The sequence below is a fragment of the Drosophila novamexicana genome, unplaced genomic scaffold (genome assembly GCF_003285875.2).
Source record: "Drosophila novamexicana strain 15010-1031.04,08,12 unplaced genomic scaffold, DnovRS2.1 tig00000974-arrow-arrow-pilon, whole genome shotgun sequence".
NCBI lineage: Eukaryota > Metazoa > Arthropoda > Insecta > Diptera > Drosophilidae > Drosophila > Drosophila novamexicana.
In genome coordinates, this window is record NW_020824834.1 from 455,273 (window position 1) to 474,956 (window position 19,684).

Consider the following 19,684-nt stretch of genomic DNA (forward strand, 5'->3'; position numbering starts at 1 on the left):
TTTTAATTTGTTTGAATGCCAATTGATAGTAGGGATCCCTACAAATTCAAAAAGATATAATATTTGAAAATCAGACGTTATTTACCCTAGATATTCAAAAAAAATCATCAAAAAAGTGATGATTTTCGAGCCGACCCCGATTTTGATAAAAAAACGTGATGTAACCCCTTGCCATTTTGGTCGATTTGGGTCAAAATTTAGATTTTCAATGTTTTGATGCCAGTCGATAGTGTGACAGTGATCCTTACGAGTCCAAAATGGTATAAAATTCCACAATCGGACATTATTTGGCCCAGATATTCCAAAAAATCATCAAGAAGGGATGACTTTACAAACGAATCGTTTTTGGGTCCACAGCTTTTTTTAACCCACCCATTTTTAATTTGTTTGAATGCCAGTTGATAGTAGGGATCCGTACAAATTCGAAAATGTATAATATTTGAAAATCAGACGTTATTTACCCGAGATATTCAAAAAAAATCATCAAAAAAGTGATGATTTTCGAACCGACCCCGATTTTGATAAAAAACGTGATGTAACCCCTTGCCATTTTGGTCGATTTGGGTCAAAATTTAGATTTTCAATGTTTTGATGCCAGTCGATAGTACTGATCCTTACGAGTCCAAAATGGTATAAAATTCCACAATCGGACATTATTTGGCCCAGATATTGCAAAAAATCATCAAGATGGGGTGACTTTACAAACGAATCGCTTTTGGGTCCACAACTTTTTTTTAACCCACCCATTTTTAATTTGTTTGAATGCCAATTGATAGTAGGGATCCGTGCAAATTCAAAAATGTATAATATTTGAATATCAGCCGTTATTTACCAGAGATATTCAAAAAAAATCATCAAAAAAGTGATGATTTTCGAACCGACCCCGATTTTGATAAAAAACGTGATGTAACTCCTTGCCATTTTGGTCGATTTGGGTCAAAATTTAGATGTTCATTGTTTTGATGCCAGTCGATAGTACTGATCCTTACGAGTCCAAAATGGGATAAAATTCAAAAATTGCTTTTTTGTCGATTTTGGTTATGTCTCTTTGAGTTATGTCTCTTTAAAGTAATAAAATCAGTGATCGCTATTCATGGTACCTAGTTGACCTATATATCTTTGGTTATTCTATATCAGAGATATAGTCCTAGCGAACCTAAAATATGTATGCTTTTCTTTTACACCCACACCCAGCAACAGTTCCTGGATCCCTGGATGGTTTCTAGTTGACTAGCATATCCTTGGTTATACCATACCATCGATATAGTCCTTGGGAACCTAAAGGATCAGATCCTTGCAAAATATGCATCGAAATGGTCCAATAATATGTATGCTTTTTCTTTCAGGCGCCCTTTTACATTAGCTGCAGCTGCAGCTGTTGTTTGACAGCCAGCTTACCGCGCTCATTTTACATAAACTGCTAATTAACAGGACTCATTTTAAATTAGTTACATTTTTGCCCCTTAATGCTATGCAATAAATATTTTTATTCAAACCACTCGTCGACCGTCTATGCATTTCTGTTCGCCTGGTATTTTGGCAGATTTTAAGAAATATCTCGACAGTCAGCGGCCAACTGACGCCCCTTTTGGGTATGCAATGCAAATGTTTTGAAACGACATATTTCCGCCGCATTAAAAATGAAAATCAGAGCGGCGGAGCTATGTCGTTTCAAAACGACATATCTCCAACGCATTAAAAACGAAAATCAGAACGTTGGAGCTATGTCGTTTCAAAACGACATATCTCCAACGCATTAAAAACGAAAATCAGAACGTTGGAGCTATGTCGTTTCAAAACGACATATCTCCAACGCATTAAAAACGAAAATCAGAGCGTTGGAGCTATGTCGTTTCAAAACGACATATCTCCAACGCATTAAAAACGAAAATCAGAACGTTGGAGCTATGTCGTTTCAAAACGACATATCTCCAACGCATTAAAAACGAAAATCAGAGCGTTGGAGCTATGTCGTTTCAAAACGACATATCTCCAACGCATTAAAAACGAAAATCAGAACGTTGGAGCTATGTCGTTTCAAAACGACATATCTCCAACGCATTAAAAACGAAAATCAGAACGTTGGAGCTATGTCGTTTCAAAACGACATATCTCAAACGCATTAAAAACGAAAATCAGACGTTTTTTACCCGAGAGTTGTTTTCTAACAAAATAATCTCGCGCAGATCAACGGCGAAGCTATGTCGACTCTTTCGAATTACTCACCTCAACTGTCCAACAAATTCCTCACAAAAAAAACATCAGAATTGATTTATTTTTCAATATATTTATTTTGTTTCATAGCATCGTATTTTCATTGCTTAATTATTATTTATATAGTTATTCCAAAAAATATATGTTTTACAGCATTTGAATATTTAGTTTTTATTTCATGTATCTACACTTAGTGGGTATTATCCGGCGTTGCCTTAGTAAGCTTTGTCTGGTCTTTTTCAGCTATTTTCCTTCTGTCCTCCCTTTTGTCAAGTTGTGACTGTAGTTACCTGAAATAAATAATATTTAATATATTAAAAAAAGTTGTCGCTCAAAAAGTAGATAAAACTCAAAAAATCATCAAAAAAGGTTGACTTTACAAACGAATCGTTTTTTGGTCAACAATTTTTTTTAAGCACATCGATTTTTAATTTACTTGAATGTCAATATTGATTGATATTGATAGTAGGGATCCGTACGAATTCAAAAGGGTGTAACTTTTAAAAATCTGACGCTTTTTAACCGAGATATTCAACAAAATTGATCAAAAAAGTTGTGACTTTCGAGCCGACCCCGATTTTAAGAAAAAACGTGATGTAACCCCTTGCCATTTTGGTCGATTTGGGTCAAAATTTAGATTTTCATTGTTTTGATGCCAGTCGATAGCACTGATCCTTACGAGTCCAAAATGGTATAAAATTCCACAATCGGACATTATTTGGCCCAGATATTCCAAAAAATCATCAAGAAGGGGTGACTTTACAAACGAATCGTTTTTGGGTCCACAACTTTTTTTAACCCACCGATTTTTAATTTGTTTGAATGCCATTTGATAGTAGGGATCCGTACAAATTCAAAAAGGTATAATATTTGAATATCAGACGTTATTTACCTGAGATATTCAAAAAAAAATCATCAAAAAAGTTTTGATTTTCTAACCGACCCCGATTTTGATAAAAAACGCATTTGAGTATTTAGTTTTTATTTCATGTATCTACACTTAGCGGGTATTATCCGGCGTTGCCCAAGTAAGCTTTGTCTGGTCTTTTCCAGCTATTCTCCTTCTGTCCTCCCTTTTGTCAAGTTGTGACTGTAGTTACCTGAAATAAATAATATTTAATATATTAAAAAAAGTTGTCGCTCAAAAAGTAGATAAAACTCAAAAAATCATCAAAAAAGGTTGACTTTACAAACGAATCGTTTTTTGGTCAACAAATTTTTTTAACCCACCGATTTTTAATTTGTTTGAATGCCATTTGATAGTAGGGATCCGTACAAATTCAAAAAGGTATAATATTTGAATATCAGACGTTATTTACCTGAGATATTCAAAAAAAAATCATAAAAAAACTGATGATTTTCGAACCGATCCCGATTTTGATAAAAAACGTGATATAACCCCTTGCCATTTTGGTCGATTTGGGTCAAAATTTAGATTTTCAATGTTTTGATGCCAGTCGATAGTACTGATCCTTACGAGTCCAAAATGGTATTAAATTCCACAATCGGACATTATTTGGCCCAGATATTCCAAAAAATCATCAAGAAGGGGTGACTTTACAAACGAATCGTTTTTGGGAAAATCAATTCATCAAAATAATTGCCCTCGTTGTTGGTCATACCAAATGCATCCAAAATAACGTTTTTCCCATTAACCCACGCCTAGGCCTAGCCCTCATCCTTTGTGCCTTTCGCGGCAAGCGACAGCCCGTGTTCACGCCCCCGTTAACACCTTTCAAAAGAGGCAAAAACACGAAAAAAGCGAGGCTCAACAAACGCAAAAAAATCCTCCAAGCTTTTTGCACTTTTAATTTAAATTTGCTGAACATTTTGTGGTCGTGACCAGGGGCGTTTTTGTGTATGCCGATGCCAGAGTAAATATAGAAATCGATTAAAGCATAAAGTTTTACACGACTTACACTTTTATGCTTTAAATTCAAATAATGTTTTTAATTCATTACCTATGATAAAAATATGGTAATCGTTTGATAATGATTTTAAGAAAGGTTTAATCTTATTTAAAAACTCATGAACTACCTTTTTATCACCACATAAAGTACATTTATCACACAAGCAGATTTGCCGGCATTTGAGAGAAACATTTTAGACATAAAATTTACCACGTGTTGGCCATTCCCAGCATAGTTGAGGCAGGCAGGAAAATGGCACTAAGCGATGTCATTTTTGGAGAGGATGATGGTGTCGACCTCTAATTATGCAATTTCTTAATGGTTCATCATATGTCTGCTTTTCCATTTGTCAGGTTATCGGGCCTGGAGAATGGCCTGCTGGGGCTGAGCTCGCGCAATAATGCCGTGATGTGGTCTCGTTCCGTGACGGAAATTGAGAATGTTGACATCGTGTGCTTTGGCCATCTGCTCTATGAGATGTGCACCGGTCAGGAAATGACCACACCGAAACCGTCCATGCGGGTGCTCGAAATGGAGTTGCAGCATTATCCACAAATTGGCCAGGTAAGCCACAGCTCATGACCGTCTCCACGATAAGATTGCTGTTACAATTTGCATTTTGTAGGTTCTAGAAATATTAGGCCTTATCTTTGAGCCGCCCAGCGGCGTATGCCCCTCCGTCGAGGACCTAGTCCTATGCGATCTATTCCGTAGCATCGATTTACGCGAGCTGCGCGGCCCGTGCTTCAGTGTGAGTATCAATAATAAAAGAAACCTTATCAAAATGCCGCCCATTATAGCGTTATTTATTTTTACACCGCATTCAGACAATCAAGCCGAGCCTCAGCCGTTCCACGTTAAATTTGCTGCACGCTGTAAAGAAGCGGCAATGCGCCTCGCTGGGCAGCTCCTTCAGCGCGGCGAGTTCTCCGTGCACGCCCCCCTCGACGCCGCACGATCGACGTACTGGGTAAGTGTCCATGGAGACTAGAGATTCGTGACACCAACACATAGCCATGCAGCCCACCGACATACACACACACACACACGCTCACACATGCACACGCACACAGGCTAATACATATTCGAATCTCAGCGTACACACATTCACGTACTGTTACAGCTGCCAGCAAAAGGCCATTTGTTAAGTGAGGTCTGGTCCATTAAGATCTATGTTGGGTCTAGTGATATAGAGGGTAATATTATAGTTAGCTTTAAAACTCTTTACGAAAGTTCAATATTCAATATTTCTTAAAACCTGCATGAAATTAAGAAATATATATATTTATTTATTACAGTATCTTCTTTAATAAATGTGTAGTTAACAATGCAGGCTTTTTTTTTATTTTCTTTTAAATTTATTTTAATGAGCGCTAGAATGTTTTCAAACAAGTAGACCTTACCAACATGAGCAAAAATAAAAATTGTAACAAAAAATATAACACATTCTTTTGCTGTCGACTCGAGATGGGTAAAGTTTTTAGTTGGCTCTGCTCCTGCAAATTAATATGTAGATGCATTTCAGGTTAATAAAAGATAACACAATGTCACATTCAGACACCCAGACAAGTTCTGCAAAACGCACACATAATGAGTGTATAGAATAAAATGTGTTGTAAAACGAACAAAGAGAAAAAAGGCAAACAGTGAAGAAACTGCATAACGCAAAATGAGAGCATAAGCAAAAAATGGCGTCATAAACTTAATGTGCGAATGTGTGTGCGCATTTGTACAGTTATGTGTGTATGTATGTATAAGTGTACATGTGTCTCACCCAAGCACCTGTCCGTTTGTCTGTGTGCTTTGGTGTGCGTGCCTGCGGTAATTATGATAATGTTCTGGCCGAGATCCCTCGCTCTCGCAGTTACACCCACCCCCGCCCCCGCCCCGCGACCGGACTGCCTCTGTCTGCGCCTGTTGTCAGTATTAAGTGCTCGAAAATTATGCATACAAAACGAGAATGTAATTAGGTAATATGGAGAACGGTGAGGGAAGAAAGGAGAAGGGAGAGGGCAGAGTATAGAATTGAGGTAGCAGAAGCAACTACTTTATTAAATGCCCAATACACATCGTTGCTCATGTATATTTTAAGCATATATACATATATATATATTTCTCTCAGTGTAAATTTATTTTTTGCTGCCTAACAAAACGCATGTCTTATACATATATTAACTTATATACATATAAGTAGAGGAATTTTTCAACTAAAGTTTTTTGTATGCAATGTTTACTCTCTCTTTCTCTCTACAACTAAAACCAAATCAACCAAAAACCAATGTCTATAATACATCTGAATAAAAAACCTACTCTATCTATATATATATATGTATGTCTTAGTGTTGCGAGCCGAACAATCAAACTGAACCAGTTGCAGTTACACAAGCCCCATCTCTACATAAATACATACAGATCAGCTCTTGAATGTCTATCAACTTTTGTTTTTGTCTATCTAACATACGTGTGTGTTTTATTTATGATTTACAAATTGTTGCATTTCTGCATTTGTTTATTTACATAACCCGTTCGAACCAACTACAGTGTTCCGCCTGCGCCCTATGAAGTCTTTCGTATGTACTAAACCAACCAACCAATCAATCAATCAATCAATCAACCAAGATGCAAACAGAACAAACGAATATGAAATTAACAAACAAAAAAATCCACAACAAATCACTCACAAATACAATTACCACAATTACAAAGTGTAAGACCAAATGGCAAATGAAAAGAATACCTGAATAAAATATAAAAACCTAAAAAACAAGCTGACAGCGCAATTTGTATCAATCACAACAATTTTTGTACTCAACTGCAATTTTTTATTACCCCCAAAAAAAAAAAAAAACCAAACAAAAATTTCCCAAAAATGGAAGTAATACTAAATACAAACAAATTGTTGTTGTTGTTGGGTTAAGAAAAAAAATAAAAATAACTGTGGTAAGTGGCAAATTTTTGTATATGCTAAAACCACCAGCGGCGACCCCCCCCCCTACCCACCCCCCTCACTCCACCCTCAGTGCACAGCGCCTAGCTAGCAAGCCACGCCCCGTTTTTGAACGAATCTCCAAATTTGGCATTCGTCAAATCGGACACATGCCCAAAAATACATTCACCAAAAACGATTTTTGTAGAGAATCGACTTTTTCCATCTGCAATTGTTTTTTTTTTGTTCGCTTAAAAATGATAAATAAATAATTTCCGTGTGTAAATAACTGTTGTTTCCATTTGTACGGCTTTATTTTATACACGTTGTTTTAACTGCTTTCAAATTAATATTGCATGCACATTTGTATCAAAATAAAAGCAATTTGTTTGCGGCCTGCCGAAGATTAGATACCCTTACAGTCCATAATGTAGATAATCTGTTGATATTATTTTAAAAATCTATTCACATAGCTAAGCTCGGAATTTTGACCAAATTATTATATGGGTGCAGCACCATATAATAGTCCGATGTTTGACAAACTTGTCGCCTAACATAATATATATGTATATCGATAAAAAGTTGCCTTTTGATTATACTCTATTGATACTCTCCAAAGTATCTACTTTTAGTCAATAAAATATTGATATAAAACATTAGATACCCCCCATATTTAGAATATATATTATTTGTAATTAACTAATTTCTAAAAGCAAAAATTTCTGCATTTCGTGCTGAGATAATACTTTTTGTTCTTTTGCTTATTTTTTCCGAATTTTAGAACATTTGACTTTTTTTTACTAACGGTAAAAATGAAATAAATAACATTAGGTTTGGTAGAGTTATATTTCATACTCTCAAAATTAAGTGTCATCTAGCTATGCAATGCACATACAACACCACATTTCAAATATTTGTATAGTAAACAAATCAAAGATCTGTTTGACAACAAATTTAAATGTTTTACAGATATAGGAATTGAATTAAAAATAATCATTATTTACTATATTAACTATGAAAATACAATAAATAGGAAAAAGAAAGACAAAAGTTATTCATAAAGTAAGGAAATGTTATCTAGATATATAGAGTTAGGATCAATAGATAATGATGGGAAATAACCTGTGGGGAAAATTTATAGCCTGTCCGACCAGCTATGCTCCTACTCCTAGCTGGGAATGGTCAGTGAGTTCCCGAAGGTATCCTGAAAGCATAGCTCATATATCGATATATTTCGAGGAAATCCTTAAAACTAAGATGCTAGCTTGAACAGAAACAGACAGACGAGCAAAAGCTTTAAGGGTATAACATCATGAAAAAAATGATATTGTAGGCAACCCATTAGAAAAATTAGAAGAAAAAGTCACACTATTGTGCAGATGCTAATGAATAGTTAAAGAATATAAACCAAGCAAGGATAAAGTATATGCTAGTCCCACCCTAAATTCCCACTAATGTACAGTTCCTAATGAATAGTTTAAGTAATTATACTAAAGAATAGAGTATACGCTAGTTGAAGATTCAAAGGAAAATTAATCATTTTGAGCATAGGTCAGGGTTCCTAATTAGATTCGAGGCGAACAAAGCACGTGCCTACCCAGCAAGTTATTATTGATGCTTCAACTGCAGCACGTTGGCAGATGGCCACGCCCGCACTTACCCATATACCCATACACACACACACACAAACACACAGATATACGAAAACAATAGCAGCAGGTGATGCCAGAGGCAGCGTTACCTGCATCAATCCAGGCTGAAATCTATTGCTATTGAGCCCATTGAGCCTTTATGTGGTCTATCGCATTCTGATTGTTGTTCTCGCCTCGCACAGCATCAGCCGAACAATGGACTCATTTGACATATCAAGCGAGGAGGAGGAGGGGGGCCTGCTCGAGGAGATTGTGGTGGGCAGCAGCGTCTGTCAGATGAAGGGCCTGCAGCGACTGCAGCGTAACCAGAACTGGGACTCCGCCTCCGGGTCGTCCTCGTTTACACGCACACAGCACAGACAGCAGTATGCCCCGACAGAGTCGCCCATTCACTACTGTGACCACGCGGTGCTCTACTCGGATGACAACAGCAACAGCAACAGCAACTGTGCCCAAAAGCAGCCGACAATTCACTGCAGTACAAGCAGTCAAAGCAATCTGAATGTGCTGCTCGCCGAGCAGAGCGAGGGGCGGGAGCAGGCGGATGATGAGCATTTAACGCTGGCGGCGCCAGATGATGCGGTGGCCAGTGGCTCGGGTGGAGCACAGCGCTTGCACGCCTCGTCCAGCTCTTCGGCGGCGGCGGCCTCATTCAATCATCAGCTGACGGCGGACATGTGCAACTACAAGAACTCGAAGAGTCGTCGCCTGGAGTATTCGCTCAAGTGTCTGAAATATGGACGCAGTAATCCGTCGCAGGACTCGGCCTTTGGTTCGCTAACCGATAACGATTTCTCCATTGGCTCCTCGAGCATACGTCTGAACAGTTTTCAATCGATCTCTTCGCCTATTGACGAAGGCGTCGAGGATGTCATTATAGCCACGACAACGGGCGGCAAGGAGACCTGCCTTGAACTGGCCACCATACCGCGCAGCATGGTCTCGCAGGACTCGGCCATTTCGTCGCCCTGTCGCGAGAGTTCGCCCAGCAATTTTCTGCACATTGACGATGCCATGTCCGGCACGGGCTCGACCTCATCCGGATCCGGATCGGGCTGCGCGTCACTGGGCAACATGCGACCGCAGCATTTTCCCGTGTCGCTGTCCCCCAAGATTCTGGTGACGGCCACCAGCAACTCGAGCAACTCCTCGCTAGCCTCCAGCAGCACGGCACAGCCGCAGCAGCAGCAGCTCCAGCAGCAGTTCGATCCGCCCAAGATTCTCGTCAATGATCAGAATTCGATTTACACGACATCGCCTTCGAAGCGCTCCAGCATGATTGAGGTGTTCTCGCAGAAGTATCGGGTCAGCTCCTTTGAGGACATGTCGCCGAAGCGCTCCGGCTCGGACAAGCAGCATCTGAAGAACGTCAACCGCTTGGCCTTTCGCTCGCTCGAGGAGGAGCGGCGCATCGATAACGCCTTCCTGCCCATGGCGGACCGCACGCACTCGGACAACAGGGTTAACATGCAGAGCGAGAAATACAAGAAGCTGACGCACGCCTCGTTCCGCATCAGCAAGACCGCGTCGACGGACCAATCCCCTGGCCATCATCCGGCCTCCAGCATGGAGCTGCAGCGCACGGGCAGCGCCAGCGGCAGCCAGCGCCAGACGCTCTGGCGCGACAGCAAGTTCTATCGCAAGAATCGCATTGCCAAGAGCAACGATTCCCTGCTGGAGCACTCGCCGAATCACTCGTCGCACTCGGCCCGGCTCTCGCCCAGCTCGCTGCGGGACAATCACTACGAGAGCAGCTGCTGCTCCTCCGCCCAGGGCAGTCGGCGCTCTCTCAGCGGCAGCCAGCAGATGTTGAGCGTGACGACCAGCTTCTGTGGCACGGGGCACGCGACGCGACGCTATTGCAGCTCCAAGAGTGAAGATCTGGGCGAGTCCTCCGACTATTTGCGTGTGATGGACGCACGTAAATCGTACTCGGAACGGCATTTGGTGCGGCTCAAGCAGACGGCCATCAATAATACGCACAGCGGCAGCGAGGACGAGCTGAGCTTCAACGAGGACAATAATCCTTCATCATTCTCATCCGCATTCGCAGCAGCCAGCAGCAACGGCAGCAGCCAGGGACAACAACAGCAGCAGCTGCAGCCGCCGGCACGAGCCGGCAAGTTGAGCTGGAGCAGCTGCTCCATTAACCACCTGAAGACGACCAATATCAAGACCACTTCGCTGGCTACGCTCACCTGCCAAACGAATTTAAGCTCCAACTTTCCCTCCGCCCAGTCGCCAGCAACTGCCAGCTATCGCACACCATCCAAATCCCTGGATCAGGCACTCAACGTCAGCAGCAGCAGCACCAGTAACACCAACAGCAGCACCAGCAACAGCAACAGCAGCAGCAGCAACAGCGCCGCCGCCGAGGACAACAGTTCCGTGGATGAGTCGCCCTCTAGGCGAACGCTGAGCGGCGCCGAGCTGTCGCGCATCTTTGTCATGGACATGGACGATGCGCCGGGCAGCAGCTGCAGCGAGGAAAAGACGCCGCTGCTCGACAGCGTCGAGATGTCGCCGATTAGCCCAACTGAGCCGCAATCGGACCTGGACCAGCTATAAGCTGCGATTGAGAAATATTATTGAGAGCCGACACGAAAAATGGCGGTTTTTGTAGAGTGTGACGTCACAATGTCGGCTTGGAATTTGCTTACATATATTTTAAATTCAGCGTGCGTGAGAGAAATTATCGTAAGACATGTTTTTTTTTTGTACGAGTGCATGATATTGTGACGTCACGATGGATCTCTCAATCGTGCCATGAAGTACCCACACACAGAAACGTATTAAACAGACAAAATGCAAAGCATGTGATAAAATATGTATGTACGTAGCAATGAAATCGAAAAGGGAATCAACCAATGAGTTTTAAGTTTAAAAAGGATGACTGGTTAAATACGAGTCAAATGTGTGTTTAGAGCGGAATGACACTTGCAATATGTACGTCTGTTCTTTCTAGCCTACCTCTTTGGTACATGCTGGTACAGCTTCGGCGCTTTTTCAACACTGTCCGATAGTGGCGCAAGAATTTGAATGTTGTCGTTTGTCCCAAACATGTTTTTGGCTAATAATCGTGGGGCTGCTTTCGCCTATGCCCAAATCCACACATAAAGCTTTCTTCTGGTAACAATAATATTTTCTTTGTATCTATTGTATTTTACGCTTATTGTGTACAAGTGTACAAAGCTCTTTTACTGAAAATAAGTCTATACTGATGCTTTTCAACTCTTTAGACTGCTAATAAAAAAATAACACGAAATAAAAACAACATCAACAATGTGAGCATCAAATACACCTCCATCCTTCTGATGGTTTTTTAGCTAACAAACTTTTGAGTAAAACGTTTTCGAACGCAAAATTATACACAATTATTTGTAGCCATCTACACAGCTAAGACTTAAGCTTACGCAGCGAGTATTTAAAATATTTTACTGTAGCTTAAAATTGTTTTAAAGCCCAGCAAATAAAATAAAACATAGAGTGTTAAATCAATAAAGAAAATTAATAAAATGGATAATATTCAAAATACAAACTTAATACCAAGTATATCTAGAGTATAACACGGCCAAAACAGATTTAAATTAAATATTTATATAGATAAAATACAACTAAATTCAATTTAGTATAAAATGTAAAGCAAAATACAATTCAAATGTTTTAGCAGGGGCTTAACCTTCAGTTACGATGGATCACATGTAGAGCAGGAAGAGTATACGAAAAGTAAGTAATCAAAACACAAGAGTTCAAAAAACTAATCCATTACCAAAAAAAAAAAATATAACAAAATGTTTATGTTTATGTTAATTAACTAAAGACAAGAAAGTACGAATTCACTTAAATATTAAAAACAAATAAATTAATAATAAATAAGTCAATGAAACGTTGGTAGACAGAAATAAAAATCGTGGAAAATACTCGTGTATTCTTAAATATAAGAAAGATTACGAAACATCCAATAAAAATGCAATCAAATTTACAAAACTTACATATATCAGAAGGCACACAAGAAAAATGAGAAAAATATATATACAATATGTACAAGAGAAAATAATAACTATTAAAACTATAAATTTAGACGCACGCACCTAGCGAGACGCACTTTCATGGAAGTTCCCCCCGGATATCCAGTTCGAGTCAATACAAATATTGAACATAGATCTTGAACAGAGCACAGAGTTCCACATTCAAACTACATACATATTGAAAGTACACTTCTTGATTAATTATAATGATTACGACAAAAGTAAACAGCTTGTTTCCGTTTTATTATACTACATTACAATGTTTGTGTACATTTATTTAACAAGTATGGCAAAGTTAAAATATTTTTGTGTACGTATCCTTATAAAATACTGCCCAATTTAATGGGCTGAAAAAAAAATCATCCCAAAACAATTTTTAAAGCAAACAATATATAAACTTATTTATAGAATCAGTGATATTAAGTGAATATTTTTATGATTTTAAGCTTTGAATAAAGAAATAAGTCTAGAAATCCTATTGAAACAATCTATTTCTTAAAGCCAGCCGCAGATCAGTAACGGAAAACTAATAAATAATTACGCACATAAATTGCAATTCAAATTGTTCAACGTTGCCGGGCACATTCAATTTGCCGCCCATTATGCAATTTACAGCACTTATTTGATCCACGCATATCGATAAGTTATCAGCGAGCTGAAATACATCGACCAGCCGCCACTTCAGCTGTTCACATTCGAATTAATATTCAAATTTTGCAACATTCATGGGCACATTCAATTTGGCGCCCATTTGGCAATGCACAGCACTTATTTATTCTCTATATTGATGTACGCGCATATCGATATCAGCGAGCTGTAATATATCGACCAGCCACCACTTTAGCTGTTCATACTCGATTACACGATAACAATCAAGTTAACTAAATAGTTGTAAAAAAGCCGCTTATATTTAATCCACAAATGGCAACTTTTAAGCCAAAGTTTCTGAAACCGGAAACTGACGATGCGATTGCCGATGCCGGCGGCGGGCAGGAGCCGCAGGGCTCTGCCTTTGTCTTCAATGCGAATCACAATCTTGGCCTAGTCGAGCAGCGCGAGCGCCTGCCCATCCGCAAGTACCGCGACCAGATTCTGTACTGCCTGGAGCACCATCAGGTGGTCATACTGGTGGGCGAGACGGGCAGCGGCAAGAGCACGCAGGTGCCGCAGTACTTGTACGACTGGGGCTGGCACAGCAAGGGCATGATTGGCATCACCGAACCGCGCCGTGTGTCCACCGTGACGCTGGCCAACCGCGTGGCCCAGGAGCGCGGCGAGCTGGTGGGCGATACGGTCGGATATGTGGTGCGCTTTCTGGAGCGCATCTCCAGCGAGACGCACATCAAGTTCATGACGGAGGGCATTCTATTGCGCGAACTGCTAGCCGATCCCCTGCTGACCCAATACGGCGTCATCATTGTGGATGAGGCGCATGAACGCAACATGCTCACTGACATGGTGCTCGGGCTGCTGAAAAAGATTCTGCGCAAGCGCAGCAATCTGAAGTTAATAATCTCCTCGGCCACCATCGATGCGAACTTCTTCAGCGAGTTCTTCAGCTGGCCAGGTGCAGACTCCGATCATCCCATCAGCGTCAAGCTGAGCATAGAGGGACGCATGCACGCGGTCAGCCACTTCTATCTGAACGAGCCTTGCGCGGACTATGTGCGCGAAACCGTGGAGACCGTTTGGAAGCTGCATCAGAAGGAGTCGCTGGGCGATATCCTGGCCTTCTTAACCGGCCAGGAGGAGGTGCTGGAGGCGCTGGACCTGCTGCGCGAATACATAGCCGGCGCCGAGACGACCAATCTCAAGGTGCTGCCCATGTACGGCAGCATGTCGAGCAGCGATCAGCTGGCGGTGTTCTTTACGCCGCCGAAGGGGGTGCGCAAGGTGGTGCTGGCCACCAACATAGCGGAGACCTCCATCACGATACCGGGCATTGTGTACGTCATCGACTGCGGCTACGTGAAGGTCAAGTGGTACAATCCGGCGACCTGTAGCGACAGCCTCGTCGTTGTGCCCATCAGTAAGGCCTCGGCCGTACAACGTGCTGGTCGCGCGGGTCGCGTGCGTCCCGGTAAAGTATATCGACTGTACACGAAGCAGGACTACGATGCCTTGGCGCCACGTCAGCCGCCGGAGATGCGCCGCAGCGAGATGAGCGGCGCTGTGCTGCAGCTGAAGGCGCTGGGCATTGGCAACATTTTGCGTTTTGATTTCCCCTCGCCGCCGCCGGCCAAAAATCTGCTGTCCGCCCTGGAGACGCTTTACGCCCTGGATGCCATCGATGAGCAGGGTCAGCTGACCAGGCCCGTGGGCTTTCTGCTGGCCGAATTGCCCTTCAGCGCCATGCTGTCCAAGATGTTGTACGTTTCCGGGCAAATGGGCTGCGCCGAGGAAATCATTACGATTATTGCCATGCTCCAGGTGCAGTCGGTCTTTTCCCGCCCGGCGTCGGCGGCAGCTCAGCAAAGCGGACGCATTGCACATCGTCACTTCGAGGTGGCCGAAGGCGATCTCATCACGCTGTTGAACATACACACCGCCTTTGTGGAGGAGGGCATGACCAAGGAGTTCTGCGGCCAATATTATCTCATCTATCGCAATCTGAAGCGTGCCTGCGAGCTGCGCGAGCAACTCCTGACGCTAGCCCGCAAAAAGTACGGCATAGCCATCTTCTCGTGCAAGGGCGACGTGGAGATGCTGTGCAAATGCATCACCGCTGGCTTCTTCACGCAGGTCGCCTACCTGCATCACTCGGGCGTCTACAGGCAAATCAGCAGCGGCACCGAGCTGGCCATACATCCCAACTCCACTCTCTACACGCTGCCCCAGGCGCAGTACGTCGTCTACTCCGAGCTGCTCCAAACGACAAAGCTCTTCATGAACCACGTGACGGTCATCAAGAAGGAATGGCTCACGGAACTGGCGCCCCACTACTACCAGCAGACCACAGTCAGGGATTAGCAGCGGGTAACAATCAAAATATAATGATATTTAATATGAATATAAATTTAAGCTTAAGTCTAAAATTGGAACTCTTTTATATATTGCTAGCCGGCGGCGACGCGTCCGCGACCCTGGAACATCATCATGGACTCGGGACCGCGAATGACGCGCGAAATCAGCTCCCAGCACATTTTGGCCGGCAGCAAGCTGCAAGCAAGATTCAAGACTATTCAGACTCGATATAGATTATGGATTGTATAGATATTTACCACTTAAGCGGCGTCAGCAGGCGGATAGAGTTGGGCAGCACGCACCAGACCTCGTTGCGACGCACCGCGCCTTCGATGCGATCGGCCACGTATTGGGGCTCCAGCATGGGCACCAGGCGCGGCTTCACGCCCGAGAACATGCCCGTGTTGATGTAATAGGGACAAACGAGGCTCATCTGTATCTGGTCATAGCCGTGCGCCTTCAGGTCCGTCAGCAGGCTTTCGTGGAAGCCAATGCAAGCGTACTTGGTTGCCGCATAATCGCTGCATCCGTAGGTGCCCAGCATGCCTGTTACGGAGCCAACGGTCACAATGTGTCCACGATTCTGTCGCATCATGTGCGGCAGAAAGGCCTTCGCTGTCCAGTAATGGGAAATGATGTTGATGTTGTACGTGTTCTGGATGACGCGATCGTGCAGCTCCCAGAAGGGCTTGCAGCACACGATGCCCGCATTGTTGATCAAGATATCCACATGGCCGACATCCTCGACGACCTGTGCCGCACGCTGATAGATCTGTTCACGATCCGATATGTCCACCACATAGCCCTTGCAATTGTTAAAACCATGCTTGGCCAGCAGATCGACTGTCGTCTTGATGGCTGTTAACCAAGAGTTACGGTTAGCTAATCAATTTGTAAGTGTAGCAGAGCTTTCTCCCTGCGAGTTCCTTCACCCGCCCAGCTGCTAATTGAAGCATTTAGCCGAACAGCGTTAATTAGCCGAGGCACAGCTGAAGCGAAACTCACCTTCTTGATTGATGTCCCAGATGACAATGCGCGCCTCCAGTCTGGCAAAGTTGAGGGCTATCAATCGTCCAACTCCGCCGCCCCCGCCAGTTATGAGCACCACCTGGCCCGATATGTTCTGTTCAAAAGTGGAGACAAGTGACAAGTGAAAGTTAAACTGAATAAACAGATAAGATATCAATATTATTAAGGTTAATACGAATTGTATACATAAATATATAGATATTTTGAAATATATGTCAAATAATAGTCTTAATTAGTACTTCTTAAATTATATGTAGATTAAGTAAATACCATTGACTAGTAAATAGATAATAAATATACTTATTTATTTTTCAATGTGTAAAAACATATTAATTTTACAATATCTACGTTTATCTGTAGTTATATTTCTTGCTTTGCATATGTATTTATCTGAAAGATACACGAATATTTAATGTGCAGCAAACGTTTTGCATATTTTATGAATGATCAACCAAGTAAGGAGCGTCTATTTCAACATCAAAATGTCGAACTATAATTTCAAATCGATTTTGTAAGCAGTTGCCATTTCAACATATATGCAGATATACAACAAAAGTTAGTCAAAGGCCCTCAGGCGCATATATTTGTATACTCTAGTAAGATTGTATATTATTTTACTTGATTTTCTTTTGTGTAATTTCGGGTTGTGCTTTATGTCTGTTGATTACCGACTTGCCCCAGCAACAACAACAAAAACAATGACTAAGAAAATAGCTTTGTATGCGAAAAACCAGTTGCACAAACTAATTGAAAAATTTGTTAAGAAAAGCGCCCAACTTTTAATGAAAAATGATGTGCGATGGAACTGTATTTTGGTTCAGACCTGCTTCACTTTAATGACACATGCCCCAATTGCAAACAAAGCCCCAACAAATAACTGAGAAGCCAAAAACTATCATAAATATTTGCGGAGTCTGCGAGTACTCGTATTATAAGTGACGTCCACGAATGCCAAAATAAAGGCCCGAAGACAAACACAAAATTGTGCAAATAAATAAAGACGAGTTCATTCATAGACCAAAAGCCATTAAAAAGAGTACAAAACGCGCCAGCGTGTGAATATGATGCATATATATATTGTTTTTTTTTTTCAATATTTTGGTAATGCCAACGGAAACCGTTGAAGTATGTCCAAACAACGCCACCGTTTTGTTTAGGATCTTGTTGAGTCTGTCAAAATTGAGGTTTACGATTGTTGCAAATGAAAGATGTAAAATGGAAAACAAAGCAAAATCAATTGGAAAGTTTAGAGCCATCAAAATGCCGGCGGTACAATGCAGACAATTTTGGATGGCAAATACTCAAGCGAATTGGGAAAAACTAAAGCTTGCTGAAACATTAGATATTGCTTCAAATAATTATTTAATTTAATTCCAAGCCACGCTGCTAAATTATTCAATTAAACTAATAATTGTAGCAAGTAATTAAAATGGCATTTAACAAGCTTCATAAAGTGTTAGCTTAATTTACTTGCTACTAACTAATTAGTTGCTGTGATGTATTTGGGTTTTGTTTGAAACGAAACAGAAAACACGTCCAAATGAACTGTCATTTATTAAGGGTTAGGTAGCTTTTGTCAACAACAACAGAAAAACAATAACAAAAACAATAAACAAGGCAGCGGCTAATTTAGGTTTATGAGTATGAAGTTCATCTCCGTTGAGTTAGGGGGAAAAAAAACATTAACTTATAGCTGCCGCAAGTCAAGAGCTCAAATAAAAAACAAGGGGCTAATTATAAAATTATGTAAATTCGCTTTTCCTTTTTTGGTTTCAGTATTTTCCTTACCTTCAACTTTCTAAAACGCTGCGGCAATATTGTATAATAAAGCGATTCCGATATATAAAATATAGATTTAATTGTGAACACAATTAAATCCAAGAAAAATTGACAGAAAGCAGCCAAAGGCTTTTCCATGTGCAGCAGGCCAGGAGCCGTAGGATTGTTCATGTTGCCGAAGAATTTCTCATAAACCAAAGATCGATGTGTCCGAAAGGCTTTTATTGAACCCCAAGACAAGGGCCTTGTAATTATTAATAAATTCGCAATGGGCTGCCAAACACGTGTGGATGTAGTTTCGTATGCGAGACACAATACAAAATTGTCGGCTTATAGCTTTTATTTGCGCAGAGTGGGCCAAGCACTTTGCATGTTAATGATCAGGTATTCCGCCAGTGAACCGAGCCCGAACGAACACAATGAATTCAAATGAAACTCATTTGAAATTTCACTCTTTTGTTGCCGTTTTATTATTACTATTTTATTTCTTTTATTTGCGGAGGCGCGCGCTACGTTTGTTAAAATTCGCTGGCTTTGTATCTTTTTTTTTTCGTTGTTGTTGTATTTTTATTTTGCTGGCCAGGTTTGCGTCCGCGCCATCCGAAGTCAAAATACAAACTGAAACCTATCGTCTAGCGCCTGGAATCTTGTCTCATGCCTCAGCTGAGCTCTGTCGCTCTTTCTACTTTTATTTTATTTATTTGTGGGCAGCCGCTGGAGATCTGCTGCAAGATTCACAAAATAGTCGTGTCGTGACCGCAGAAATACGTTAGGCAAATGTCAGCGTCTATCACTTTCTTAACTTGGCTAGTTCAACAGCTGCGTTAGGTTAGGTTACTTGGTAAGTCGAAGAAATTCTTCAGAACCTGTTTGATAGTTCATTTTACTATCACAAAGTTTAAGATAATCAAATGTTAATAGACTTCTCTGCTTTGTAATTTATCTTTTATGCTGTTGTACCCATTTATGTTGACTCGTATTCATTTTCAAATTCATGCCTTTTGTCTGAAGTCTTATTATATTGTTATTATATTTATAGGAATATTAATTATAAATATTTGAGTTTGATACTCTACATACGTTCACATTTTTACGAGCAACTAAGCTATCTTTTTAAAATCGTTTAAAACCATAGCATGCTTTTAGGCACTATATAAATTTATTTATTGACGCAAAGTATCT

The 19,684-nt window shown here is 41.2% G+C and overlaps 3 protein-coding genes across 9 annotated transcripts in view; 2 read left to right on the top strand and 1 right to left on the bottom strand.

Moving 5' to 3' along the window:
• Window positions 1-12,187, top strand: part of LOC115765554 (slowpoke-binding protein) — a 60,455-nt gene extending 48,268 nt beyond the window's left edge. For 5 of the 7 annotated variants that reach the window (XM_030709187.1, XM_030709186.1, XM_030709188.1 and 2 more), the window contains 4 exons: window positions 4,478-4,688; window positions 4,750-4,875; window positions 4,952-5,094; window positions 6,666-6,885. In XM_030709187.1, the coding sequence (XP_030565047.1) occupies window positions 4,478-4,688; window positions 4,750-4,875; window positions 4,952-5,094; window positions 6,666-6,705 (520 nt within the window). In that variant the 3' untranslated portion in view covers window positions 6,706-6,885. Of the gene's footprint in view, window positions 1-4,477; window positions 4,689-4,749; window positions 4,876-4,951; window positions 5,095-6,665; window positions 6,886-8,884 lie in introns of those variants that run through there. The other 2 variants (XM_030709192.1, XM_030709191.1) reach the window with 1 other exon arrangement.
• A 1,434-nt stretch (window positions 12,188-13,621) lies between these two features.
• LOC115765503 (probable ATP-dependent RNA helicase DHX35) lies at window positions 13,622-15,873 on the top strand. The gene is made up of 2 exons (XM_030709116.1): window positions 13,622-15,706; window positions 15,791-15,873. Exon 1 carries the CDS (start codon window positions 13,652-13,654, stop codon window positions 15,698-15,700), a length of 2,049 nt encoding a protein of 682 aa, XP_030564976.1. The 5' UTR covers window positions 13,622-13,651; the 3' UTR covers window positions 15,701-15,706; window positions 15,791-15,873.
• On the bottom strand, window positions 15,730-19,093 carry LOC115765505 (short-chain dehydrogenase/reductase family 16C member 6). Its single transcript, XM_030709119.1, has 4 exons — window positions 18,512-19,093; window positions 16,700-16,817; window positions 15,952-16,552; window positions 15,730-15,889 (listed from the first exon to the last, which is right to left on the bottom strand). The coding sequence occupies exons 1-4, from the start codon at window positions 18,671-18,673 to the stop codon at window positions 15,787-15,789; spliced, it is 984 nt and encodes a 327-aa protein (XP_030564979.1). The 5' UTR covers window positions 18,674-19,093; the 3' UTR covers window positions 15,730-15,786.
• Between the last annotated feature and the right edge of the window lie 591 nt (window positions 19,094-19,684).

Coding starts and splice junctions, on each gene's coding strand:
- LOC115765505 (XM_030709119.1), bottom strand. CDS start 18,673: ATGAACAATCCTACGGCTCCTGGCCTGCTGCACATGGAAAAGCCTTTG. Junction 16,818..18,511: donor AGCGTTTTAGAAAGTTGAAG/GTAAGGAAAATA, acceptor ACTTTTGAACAG/AACATATCGGGCCAGGTGGT. Junction 15,890..15,951: donor CTGCTGACGCCGCTTAAGTG/GTAAATATCTAT, acceptor TCTTGCTTGCAG/CTTGCTGCCGGCCAAAATGT.
- LOC115765503 (XM_030709116.1), top strand. CDS start 13,652: ATGGCAACTTTTAAGCCAAAGTTTCTGAAACCGGAAACTGACGATGCG.